This window comes from Enhydra lutris, unplaced genomic scaffold (genome assembly GCF_002288905.1).
Source record: "Enhydra lutris kenyoni isolate GAN:26980312 unplaced genomic scaffold, ASM228890v2 scaffoldscaffold2, whole genome shotgun sequence".
Classification (NCBI taxonomy): Eukaryota; Metazoa; Chordata; class Mammalia; order Carnivora; family Mustelidae; genus Enhydra; species Enhydra lutris.
In genome coordinates this window covers 66,524,586-66,537,687 of record NW_019154086.1, presented here as the reverse complement: position 1 = coordinate 66,537,687, position 13,102 = coordinate 66,524,586, and the positions used below count along the sequence as shown (strand labels likewise).

Genomic DNA, 13,102 nt, shown 5'->3' with positions numbered 1-13,102 from the left:
TAAAGTTCAAAAGTTAAAGATAAGCTATAGTTCTAAGTTCATAAGAGAAAATACAGAAGAAAAATAACTGGGGAAATTCTGAGAAAGAACATTAGTGAGTGGATACTATACCTATAGTATCTACCAGATTACCAATAGATATGTTACCAAGTCTCCCTAATTCAAACAGTATGGAACCGGCATATGCATGACAGATCAGACCAGTGGAACAGAATTGGAAGTTCAGAAATAGGCCTATATGCATGTGAAAACGTAGCATATGGCAAAAGTGACAAAGCAGACGGGAAAGATGGATTATTTAATAAATGGTGTTGGAACAACTGGGTAGCCATCTGGAAAAGTAAAGTTGGATCCCTATCTCACTTCTCATACCAAAGTAAATTCCAAATAGATCGAAATTTAAATATAAAAATTATGTTTTAAAGATAATTTGTCAGTGCTTTACTAGGTGCTTTCACATACCTTTTCATTTACTGTAGTTTTTGTAGAAAAAACAAAAAGGTTTCCACGGGATCATTGATTTTTCAGAGAAGAGCCATCAGAGTAAATTGGGATTTACTGGAACTAGCCCTATTCCAGGGCCAGGCTTTGCACCGGCTTTGACAGGAGACAAAACAAAGGAAAGTTCAGGTCCTGGAGAAAATAAATTAAGGTGCAAATGTAGACTTTCAATAGTTACTTGCATGTATTTTTCTAAATGAACTAATCTGATTACAAATTTAGAAAAGTGGTTTTTTAAGTTCTTCAAACTCTCCTTTCCCCGCAAGGCACACGCATTAAATTGTATCACACCGACTCTCAGTAAAATAAAAGTGTTTCTTGCAACTATTTCTGCTCCAAACACAATTGATCTTCAAGACTCCAGCTGTTTCTGGGCAGCTATACTTTCTGGTTCTGAAGTCATAGTAGTTCACATTGACTTTTCAGTGTTTTAAAAACTACAACCACAGAGTTCATTTCAGATTCAAACATTAATGGCAAAGGGGTTGGCCTGGAGATGGCCTCTTAAAAACAAGCTGTCACATTGATTTGGGCTTTTACTCTACCTTTCTGAAGGGCATAAAAGCCCTGTGTTGTCACGCTTCATTTACCAATTCTGTGTTCTGTGTCTTTGGTAATATGATCTACTTCAAGGTTAGGTGATTTGCAAAAAGAGATTTCTGAGCTCGCACAACAAGCCCTATTCATAAAAACTAATGGTGGGGGCACCTGGGTGGCTCAGTCGTTAAGCGTCTGCCTTGGGCTCAGGTCATGATCCCAGGATTCTGGGATCGAGCCCCGCATCAGGTTCCCGGCTTGGTGGGAAGCCTGCTTCTCCCTCTCTCACTCCCCCTGCTTGTGTTCCCTCTCTCGCTGTGTCTCTCTGTCAAATAAATAAATACAATATTTAAAAAAAAAAAAAAACTAATGGTGAATAATTCTAACTTTTATAAGAATACCTATTCTTTTGAGGACCATGAATTAATGTTAAACATGTCCTCTAAACTCTGTCTTCCTAGTTAACCTTCCCATGGAGAAAGCTTATGTATGAGTACAAGTGCAGCAGAACTTATATAGTATAATTTACTATCTTGCAAACTCATATATTCCTACAGTCAATAACATTTCTCAAAACATAATAATATATATAAAAAACAATAATATTTCCAAGCATATTCCCATGTTAGTTCTATTCCCAAACAGCAACTAAAGGATTGATTGTTCTTTTATACCTGTTGATGCCAGGAGCATTAATACATACAAAATTTTGCAGAAAAGCTCATTCTGCTAAGTAGATAAAAGTGGAGGATTCCTCTGATTGCAGGACATAAGCCTTCTCCTCCCTGTCAGCTCATTCCCAGCAACCCACCATGGCAGTCACATACAAACTTTTGTAGATGCCTTTGGGCTCCACAGAGCATAGGCTGACATCACTGCTCCAAGATACTTCTTGCAACCAAATTTTGTATGAGAACTATACTGCAGAATTTAAAAATGAGTTCTCTGCCAGGGACCTGAAATATGGAAATTCTGTATTACAAATGAAGGGCAGATCCATAAGCTTCAGTTATCAAGCAAACCTAAGTAAAGTTAACCTTGTGTATGAAAAGTAGAAGCCAACCCAGATACATGCCTGAATAAAAGGATTCCTCACTTTCCTTCCATCCATGGGCCAACCTGAAAATCTCAGCGTTTTGTATCTGTGTATATTTACACATGCATATGCTCATAGTTACACACTTAAACACATATATTCTCTTTAAAGCAAGACATAATACTTAAGTAGTCAACGTGGCCGGCAATGAGTAAGTTTTCTTAGGCATTAATCTTTTTTTTTAATTAGGTCAATGACAGCATTTAGAGGGGACAGCAAAGTTATGAAATTATTTGCAAAACACATTAAGGTAAGTAAGGGCCTGTGGTTCCTGATGGGTATTGTAAGTTATCCTTAAGGGCTGCTCCTAGCTTTTTCTTAACTCCTTAGCAGGTGTTTTCTTTGGTGCCTTTTTATATAACATATTTAATAACTGTTGTGTTCTTTACATCCCCTGCCTTTGCATGCCCACCCGCCCCAACAAAAGTTACTACTCCTCTATGCTCCGAGATTCCTGCACAGAAGCTGAGGTTTGACCCCTGGGTAGTCTGAAGATTTGCCAGTTTTAGAGAATGATGCTTTTCTATCTTGATGTTAATTAACCTTCTTTGCACTGGAAGTTGGGCCTAAACAAGGGTAGTCCTATTTGCTTTTTTACTTCTTTAGCTTTTAGATGAAATGCCTATGATTGCCCTTTCTAATGACTCTTCTTGCCTTTCATCTCCTCCATCTTGAAATAAATAGGTCCAAGAGCAGGTAAAGTTGCTGGAGAAGCGTGTGGTGCACCTGGGCGTAGGAACACCAGGGAGAATTAAAGAACTCGTTAAACAAGGTATGAAGAGAGGCACTGATATGCCTACTCAGAACTGGGACTTTCCCTTTTAACCCACGTGAGTTTAGGAAACCACATTGGTGATGTAGTGAAACCAGATTTCTGTGTTCATCCGGGAGTTGGAAACAGTCTTTTGTCAGTAAAGCTAGCCAGCAGGTATAGTGCAATAGGCATTAATAGTAAGGCTTGTGGTGAACTGTGGTACATGTGCCCACCTAAATATATTCAAATTCCAGTTGCTTTAAGCAGGTTAGTGGATCCACAATTCATTTCACCAATTTGCAACCTCTAGAATTTGTAGAGCTGGATGAGTTAGTATATCCCTCTTAATTAATTGAATCTTGGTTCCCAAGACTGCCATTTCAGTTGAGGGTTTCATATAAAACATGTTGAAACAAAAATGCAGTTTCTATGGATGAAATATAAGTATTCTAGAATATTTCTCCCAAATGCATTTCTCTTTTAGTACTTTACCCAGAAAGTATTCCAGACGGCATCCACCCATGGGGTTTTATAATTTGTTAGCTTTCTCAAAGTGAATAGCCTAAAACCTGTTAATCTGCTGATGATCTTATTACCTGCTTTACCTGCCAGACTGATTAAAGATTTCTTTTCAATACTCATTTCCAAATTACTTATTTAATATAGTAATAGAAGTTTGTTTTATGACTGGAGCTATTCATATATATATATATATATATATATATATAAAAGAAATGGGTTCATCAATGTAATAACTCAATATAAAGATGGGCATTTGCCAAGAAGCAAACAAAAGCTTAAAATACTTATGTTTCTTTCCAGATGAAAGCCATCCTGGGTTAAACGAACCCACTATATACAAAAGGCTGTGCAATTACAAAGACGTAACAAACTTAGCAGCTCCAGACAAGGAATGGAAACATTTTTTTTTAGTTCGTACTTGCACTGGTCTACGCTAAACACTCTTAGGTGTCTCATTAAATATTCATGGTACCCGTGCAGGCTAGCATTTTTATTTCTTAGAAAACCCTGAAGCTCTGAAGGGTTAAGTGGCTCTCCCACAGTTTCTCAGTCTAGACTTCCTAGTTCCAGAGCTTCTCCCCCTCAAGGAGCTCCTGATCCTTGAAGAAATAAATGTGCATAGATGGAGATTGAGGACATGAGGCAGTAAATGCCAAGGGCCAAATGAGCACTTCCAAGTCCTATAGGAGTTAAAATACATTGTTATGGAGGCTGAAACTGTGTGGAAGGCATTAGGGAGGAAAGGATCTTTAACTGATCTTTAAAGTGTGAGAAGGGGGCGCCTGGGTGGCTCAGTGGGTTAAAGCCTCTGCCTTCAGCTCAGGTCATGATCCCAGGGTCCTGGGATCAAGAGCCCCACATCGGGCTTTCTCCTCAGCAGGGAGCCTGCTTCCTCCTCTCTCTCTCTCTGCCTGCCTCTCTGCCTACTTGTGATCTGTCTGTCAAATAAATAAATAAAATCTTTAAAAAAAATAAATAAAATAAAGTGTGAGAAGGATTAAAATAGGATCTTTGAAGTACAGAGATGTGAGAAAAAGCAATCAGGAATGGGAGTACTGCTGAGTCAGAAGAGGGCAGGCAGATACACATGATTGAGATAGAGGGTTGAGGTTACAAGTCCCTATTATGAATTCAGTCCAGAGTCAAATCCCAGGTCCAGCGCTGTGACCTTGGCAAGTTACTTAACCTCTCTAAATCTGTTTCTGTATTCAAATGACAGGGATAGTGGTAATATCTTCCTCAAAGGATTGGTATGATAATAAAATGCCAATAAAGAGTTTGACACAATGTGTTTCACACCCTAAGAAATCAAATGTTAGTTTTTATTTTTATTAAAGAAACCCACTTTCTTGGTTGGAAACTTCACGGACTTTAGTAGCTGGTGATTCAGTTGGAAAGAAAGTCAGTGTGGAGGGAGGGTCTTAAACACTAAGCTGAAGAGTTTGGGTTTTTGCCTTATGGACATGGGAGGACATTGAAGTGAAGGAACAGATGAGAGGTACACATAGCATATTTGTGAGATATAGGGTTGGGAGAGTTTGGCTGGCCAGCAGGAGAGCCCAGGGGTAAACCCTGCTTCTCCCACAGCTCTTAGCCAGAGATTCACCTCACCCCTCCCTAGAATCGAGGTGGTTTCTTGTGTGTCACCAAGCCCCCCATGCAAAAGAGTCATTCTTCTCCATATTTAAAAAGAGAGAAAGGGAAAGGGAGAAAACAAAGCTCTACGTATTGTTGAAATTTGATTTCCATAGAGTTGTGAGGTCTCACTGTGAAAGCTTATTTTATTTAAGAAGTGGAAAAATCATTTAAGGAGCTGTTGATTTTTTCTGCTCAGCAAGGAGTCTGCTTCTCCCTCTCCCTCTGCCCCTCCCTCCCCCACTCATACTTCTGTCTCTGTCTCTCTCCCTCATATAAATAAAAAAAATCTTAAGAAAAGGCGGGGGGAGAACAATTCTAGCACTCTAGAAACTGGGAATCTAACAAAGCTGAGCAAATGGCACATAACTCATTCTATGTAGCTGTTTATGACTTAAGACGTTTATATATATTTGATATATTAAGGAAAGTTTCCAGACTTCCAAAGATATCCCAGGACATTGGGATCTGTACAGTTATAGACAGAAGTATATTGTTTTAATTTAATAATGAAGGAGATTTTCTAACAATAAGAGCTTTTCAACAATGCAAAAAGGTATAGAAAAGAAAATAAATCACTTTAGAGACAATCACTTTTAGTTAATATTGAATATATTTCCTTTCTTTTTTTCTATGTATTTATATATTTTTATAAGTGGAAATCAAACTATATATAATAATTTTATAACTTGTCTTTTCAACTTACCTTTTTTCAACTCTTTTTCTTTTTTTTAAGATTTTATTTACTTGACAGAGAGAGAACAAGAGAGCACAAGCAGGGGGAGTGGCAGAAGAAAAGGGAGAAGCAGGCTCCCTGCAGAGCAGGGAGCCGGATGTGGGGTTCAATCCTAGGACCCTGGGATCATGGCCTGAGCCGAAGGCAGACACTTAACAAACTGAGCCACCCAGGCACCCCTCCACTTAAAATATCTTATGAGGACTTTCTTTGCCATGAAATAGTTTTAATTTTTTGTTTTTAATGGCTGCATAATATTCTACATAATATTCTGTTTTTTATCGTTTTAGTGAGACATAATTGACATGTAAACTTGTATTACTCCAGTATGTACAATATGACTTTATACATATATAGTGAAATGATTACCACAATAAATTTAGTTAACATCGATCACCTCAAATAGTTATAATTTTTTTCTTGTGACAAGAATTCTTAAGATCTATTCTCTTAGCACCTTTCATATGTACAGTACAGTATTAACTACACTCACTGTGCTGCACATTACATCCCCAGAACTTATTTACCTTACTACTAGAAGTTTTTATCTTTTGACCACCTTCTCCCATTTTCCCCAAACCACCCCCCCACCTTTGACAACCCCCAATGTGTTCTCTGTATCTATGAGTTATGTTTTTTAGATTCTACATTTAAGTGAAATCATGCAGTATTTGTCCTTCTCTGTTTGACTTACTTCATTTAGCATAATGCCCCCAAGATTCATCCCTATTATCACAAATGACAAGATTTCCTTCTCTTTTGTGACTGAACAATAGTGTGTGTGTGTGTGTGTGTGTGTGTGTGTGTGTGTGTGTGTGTGTAACCTTTTCTTTTTTCATTCTTTTGTTGATGGACACTGAGGGCTGCTTCCATGTCTTGGCTGTTATAAATAATGCTGCAGTAACAGAGGTGCATATATCTTTTTGAGATAGTGAGTTTACTTCCTTTGGGTATATACCCAGAAGTGGAATTGCTGGATCATATGGTAATTCTGTTTTCCATTTCTTGAGAGTTCTTCCATACTGTTTTCCATAGTGGCTACACCAATTTACATTCCTACCAACAGTACACAACAGGTCCCTTTTCTCCACATCCTCTTCAGCACATATTATTTCTTGTGGGGTTTTTTTGGTAATAGTTATCCTAGCAGGTGTGATGTAATATTTCACTGTGGTTTTAAATTACATTTCCCTGATGATTAGTGATGCTGAGCATCTTTTCATGTACCTGTTGGCCATTTGGATGTCTTCATTGCAAAAATATCTATATTCATTTCCTCTGTCTATTTTTAAATCAGATTGTTTGGGTTTTTTTGCCACTGATTTGCAGAAGTTTTTTTATATATTTTGGATATTTATCCCAAGTTTTTATATATATACATATATATATATATTTAGCAATTCAATTATGGTAGGATACCTGGATTATTCTTAATTTTTTGCTATTATAAATGATACTGCAATGATACTCTTTGCAAGTACTGTATTTAAGTTTGTTTTTTTTTTTCTTAAGATTTTGTTTCTAAAGTAATCTCTAGACCTAGTTTGGGGCTCAAACTTACAACCCTAAGATTAAGAGTTATATACTCTACCGATTGAGCTAGGCTGGTGCCCCACTAACTATATTTATGTTTCTTTTTTTTTTTAATTTTATTTATTTATTTGACAGAGATCACAAGTAGGCAGAGAGGCAAGCAGAGAGAGCAGGGGAAGGAGGCTCCCCGCTGAGCAGAGAGCCTGATATGGGACTTGATCCCAGGACCCCGGGATCATGACCTGAACTGAAGGCAGAGGCTTTAACCCACTGAGCCACCCAGGCACCCTATTTATGTTTCTTATGTATTTACTGAGATTTGTCATAGAAAGAAAATTATTTTAGCAAATAGTAAGCATTTTATTTTATTTTAAAGATTTTATTTATTTATTTGACAGACAGAGACTACAAGTAGGCAGAGAGGCAGTCAGAGAGAGAGAGGAGGAAGCAGGCTCCCCGCTGAGCAGAGAGCCTGATGTAGGGCTCGATGTAGGGCTCGATGTAGGGCTCGATCCCAGGACCCTGGGATCATGACCAGAGCCGAAGGCAGAGGCTTTAACCCACTGAGCCACCCAGGCGCCCCAAATAGTAAGCATTTTAAAGCTCCTATTATATAATGCTCAGGCGCCTTCCTGAAAGGCTGTTTCTGTGTGCTCTCCCACCAATAGTAAGTTATTTTTAAGGGAAGGCTACCAATCCATTGTCCTTCTCAAGTTATCATTTTTAATTTTGCAGAGAGAATTTTATTTTTTTAAGATTTTATTTGTTTACTTGAGAGAGAGAGAGAGTAAGAGAAAGCAAGAGAGTGGGGTGGAGGGCAGGGAGAGAAGCAGATTCCCCACTGAGCGGGGAGCCCGATATGGAGCTTGATCCCAGACTCAGTCCCCACTGAGCAGCCCACAGAGAGAATTTTAAATAAGAGGCATTATGGGGGCACCTGGATGACTCAGTCGGTTAAGCATCCAACTTTTAATTTCAGTTCAGGTCATGATCTCAGGGTCATAGGACTGAGCCCTGCGTCAGGGAACACTCAGTGCAGAGACAGCCTGAGAGTATCTCTCTGCCTGTGCCCCTCCCCACCACTCAGGTGCCTGTGTGTGCTCACTCTCTTTCTAGCTCTCTCAAATAAGTAAATAAATAAAATATTTAAATAAATAAGAGGAATTATAAGAAGAAAAGTCTTTTGGGCAGAAGGGGAAATATTGAAATAATCACAGAGAAAAGTTGAGGGGGAAGCGCTGCAGAGTAAAGGAAGGCTTCAGTTATGTTTCCACATGTTACATGAAACAGCTTGGGGCAATGGAAAAAACCTAGGGAGTGGGAAAAACTGTGCCAAACTCTGAGACCTCTGAGGGACAGACTCTGAGGTCTCCTCCAGCCCCTTATTCCGCAATTATCTCTAGATACAGAGGAAGATAGTAGAAATGGAGTCCTTCAGTGGTTTGCTAGTCTTCTCAAATGATCACAGACTTTGAATAGAGCCTATTCATATTTACTTCATTTTCTGTCTAAAATTAACCCCTGAACCCCACCCTCATCCTTCTGTCCATTCGCCTCCTCACAGTCATTCACACTGCACTGGACTCAACTCCTCTGAAGGGCCACTACCCAGGCAGCAGGATCCATCTTACCAAATTCCTGTCAGGAATGAGACTTCACCCTCTGGGGCTTCCTGAAAGGAAGTTTGGGATTCTTTGCCAGCACTTGAGCAATTGAGAAGCTTAGCAGCTTCTCTGCTTCCCTCAGAATCAGTGATAAGGTTGTAAGGAAAGCAATCTCAGAGTGCTGCATTTGTTTTCCATCAGCAAGGGCCGCCTCCTTCAGTGTGCGGAGATTAGTTGCTGGGGAAGAGGACAGCAAATGAGGCAAAAAGCAACCAGGAGACTAAAAAGTCATTTGAATAAGCTTATGTCATGAGGCCTTTGCTGTAGCAACTCTCTCTATGTTTCTTTCAGGTGGCCTTAATTTGAACCCCTTAAAGTTTCTCGTTTTTGACTGGAACTGGAGAGATCAGAAGTTGAGGAGGATGATGGACATTCCCGAGGTACTGTGTAACCAGCAATTGTTTTCAATCTTTTTTTCTTCAACTTGAACTTGCGTTCAGACACAGTAATAAAATCTTTGACATGGGGAGCGAGCACATTCTGGCCATTGAAATGATTTCTATCTTTTAACTCTGAAGTAACTGCAATTACAGAGTCCATCTCACCCACTTAGACCTAACTGTATCCGTTCCCTTTGTTTTATAGGAGTCAGCTTTGTTTCTTCTTTATATGACCAGGGGTCTCTGCCCCACTGGGGACCACATCTATATTGTACCTTTGAGAAACAGGAAGATCTGGAGGACTTGGCACATTTTTGTGTGTTTTGCTTTAGAGACATAGTCATCTTTGTCTTTCATCCTTAAAAATGTGTGAGGGAGTAGAGGCACAAACTTGCCTCGTGGCCTGCATCTCCCATGCCCCAAAACTCACTTAATATAGAGTGCTATTTTGTTTTTGTTTTAGTGGGGAAATTATTTTGATGTCTCAGTGTATTAAAACTGATTAAGTGCCTTTGTGGCCACAGCATTAGCTCATTCTGTATTATAAAAGTAATCCAGGGGTGTCTGGGTGGCCTAGTGGGTTAAAGCCTCTGCCTTAAGCTCAGGTCATGATCTCAGGGTCCTGGGATCAAGCCCCACATCGGGCTCTCTGCTCAGTGGGGAGCCTGCTTCCCCCTCTCTCTCTCTACCTGCTTCTCTGCCTACTTGTGATCTCTCTCTCTCTCTCTCTCTGTCAAATAAATAAAATCTTAAAAATAAATAAATAAATAAAAGTAATCCATTATCAAAATGTGAAAAATTGATTTGTCACCTACTGTGTATCATGGGACAATTTTTCAATCTAGCCCAATGTTTAGAAGTATCTGTTAGAGGGGTGCCTGGATGGCTCAGCGGGTTAAGCCTCTGCCTTCTGCTCAGGTCATGATCCCAGGGTCCTAGGATTGAGTGCCTCATTGGGCCCTCTGCTTGGAAGGGAGCCTGCTTCCCTCCTCTTCTCTCTCTGCCTGCCTCTTGCCTACTTGTGATCTCTGTTTATCAAATAAATAAAGTCTTTAAAAAAAAAAAAAAAAAAGAAGTATCTGTTGGAGAGAAAAAGATTTATCCAATAATAAAAATGGCTGCCAGTCACCAACCTAATTAATCATGGCAGCAACTATCAAAGAGATTTGGAACTAATCCTCCAAACATGCTGAATAAATTAACTTACCACTTAAAACTATATCCCCAGAATGACCAACCTGATTATGATTGATCAGTGAGTTACTTCAGACATCTGTACAGGTTAAAAGACAATTTTATCAGTTTCCTATACACATACACAAATACACGTGCGTGCACGCACACACACACACACCTGTGCCCTGAACTGACTGGTTTTTTATTTTAATGTTAATTTTTTATTTTTTGAAGATTTTATTTATTTATTTGACAGAGATCACAAGTAGGCAGAGAGGCAGGCAGAGAGAGGTGGGGAGAAGCAGGCTCCCCGCTGAGCAGAGAGCCTGATGCAGGGCTCAATCCCAGGACCCTGAGATCATGACCTGAGCTGAAGGCAGATGCTTTAACCACTGAGCCACCCAGGTGCCCCGTGACTGGTTTTTTAAAACCAGTTCACAAATTTGATGTTAGGAACTTAAGTCTATATCTGATTATTTCAGTTATAATGTGAAATATGAGTAATCCACTGAAAGTTTTCTAAATATAATGATAAGGAGGAATTGTGTCAAAGAAAAAACCTTGTCACCCAGTTATTTGTATTATGTTGATGTCATCATTATCAGCTATCCTATATTGAAATATGTGTGCAATCTCGCCATACTTTGGGTATTCTGAAAACCTTTATATAAGTTTTTTTTTTTTTAAGATTTTATTTATTTATTTGACAGAGAGAGAGATCACAAGTAGTCAGAGAGGCAGGCAGAGGGAGGAGGAAGCAGGCTCCCTGCTGAACAGAGAGCCCGATGTGGGGCTCCATCCCAGGACCCTGAGATCATGATCTGAGCTGAAGGCAGAGGCCCAACCCACTGAGTCACTCAGGCGCCCCTGTATAAGATTTTTTTTTTTTAAAGATTTTATTTGTTTATTGGACAGAGAGAGATCACAAGTAGGCAGAGAGGCAGGCAGAGAGAGAGAGGAGGAAGCAGGCTCCCCACCAAGGAAAGAGCCCGATGTGGGGCTCGATCCCAGGACCCTGGGATCATGACCTGAGCCGAAGGCAGGGGCTTTAACCCTCTGAGCCACCCAGGCGCCCATGTATAAGATTTTTTTATGAGATTTTATTTTGAATGGTTACAAAAGGGCCCTTTAATGAAATGGATGTTTTATTAAGTACCTCTTCCTTTACTTAAGTAAATATTTCAATTCTGAATAAAACACAGGTTAAGATTTTTGCCCTCCCTGATTCTGGCTATAACAGCTACACAAATACTAGGAGGTCCAGGTGGTTGAATTTATTCACCAAGACCATCTTTTCTTGATCTTAACCTTTTCTTTTCTTTTTTTTTTTTTTTCCTTTTCTCTCATTTAGATAAGAAAGGAGGTTTTTGAACTTCTGGAAATGGGAGTCCTCAGTCTATGCAAGTCTGAATCTTTGAAGCTCGGCCTTTTCTAAGTCTGGGTCCTAATAAAAATTCCAGTTTTTATGATGGGATTTGCATCTCATTTAATAGCTCTGGAATATTGCAAGGACTCAGTAAATATCAGCTATTGTTTTATTATGTTAACTGGATCACCCCATGAATCACTAGAAATTTTTGGTGGAGATTCTTTGACAGAAATGAAGCTGTCCTTTGCCAACTTCTCTGTATAATAAAGTATCACCAGCTTGTGTATGATTTTTTGTTAAGCAGACAGTTTTTTTTTTCACCAGCTGGCCTCTCATGTTACTTTGCAGAAGGGAAAGAGCATCTGGGCAACTTTAACCAAGCCACTTTCCTCTCTGAGCCTTGGTTTCAAGAGCTGCAAAATGGGAATGATACCTCCTAGGATTGTTGAGGCTTCCATATGACAGTACTGATGGAACAGACTCCTAAACTGAAGGCTGGTCCTAGTGTGAAGGGTGCAGTGGTGCTGATAGAAAGAGTTGTGGGTGTATGTGGCACTTGGCAAATACATGGAAGATAACAATATAACTACAACTATCTTAATTGTTTTGTACCTTATTTTAAAATAATCTCAGATTTACAGAAAATGTCTGGTAATACCTGGGAAAGCTACCTACACAACATTAGAGAGAAATGAAAGCAAAGACTTAAAAAAATCACACTCTGAAATTTCTCATGATACCACAATATAACAACTGCTAGTAAGTTGTCATATCCATATCTATCTAGAACTATGGATCTTCAACCAGGGACAATTTTGCCTCCCCGCGCCCACCCACCCCCCCGGCCCCAGGAGCCATTTGCTATGTCTGGAGATGTGTTTGGTTGTCACAACTGGGAGGATACTACTAGCATCTAGTGGGGAGTTGGGACTGGCTGTTACTTAGTAGGTAGTATCCTTTGGCCAAGGGTACTGCTCAACGTCCTACCATCCTACGGGACAGCCCCCACAATAACAAACTATCTGGCCCAAAATATTAATCAGTAGTGCTGAGGGTAAGGAAACCCAGTTCTAGAAACTTGAAAAACAGAGTATATGAAGTATATCTGTATCCTTGAAGTATATTTATTTAGAAGAGAAATATGTAAATATAAAAGCACCTGTAAAGTGAGATCTGGCTCTCTTAGGAATGTTACCTCA

At 39.5% G+C, this 13,102-nt stretch overlaps 1 protein-coding gene across 2 annotated transcripts in view; it reads left to right on the top strand.

Annotated features, from left to right (window-relative positions):
• Positions 1 to 12,192, top strand: part of LOC111148649 (cms1 ribosomal small subunit homolog (yeast)) — a 382,522-nt gene extending 370,330 nt beyond the window's left edge. For both annotated transcript variants that reach the window (XM_022505414.1, XM_022505405.1), the window contains 4 exons: positions 2,324 to 2,384; positions 2,819 to 2,906; positions 9,270 to 9,358; positions 11,886 to 12,192. In XM_022505414.1, coding sequence (XP_022361122.1) covers positions 2,324 to 2,384; positions 2,819 to 2,906; positions 9,270 to 9,358; positions 11,886 to 11,969 — 322 coding nt within the window. In that variant the 3' untranslated portion in view covers positions 11,970 to 12,192. The remainder of the gene's footprint in view (positions 1 to 2,323; positions 2,385 to 2,818; positions 2,907 to 9,269; positions 9,359 to 11,885) is intronic.
• The last annotated feature ends 910 nt before the right edge of the window (positions 12,193 to 13,102 follow it).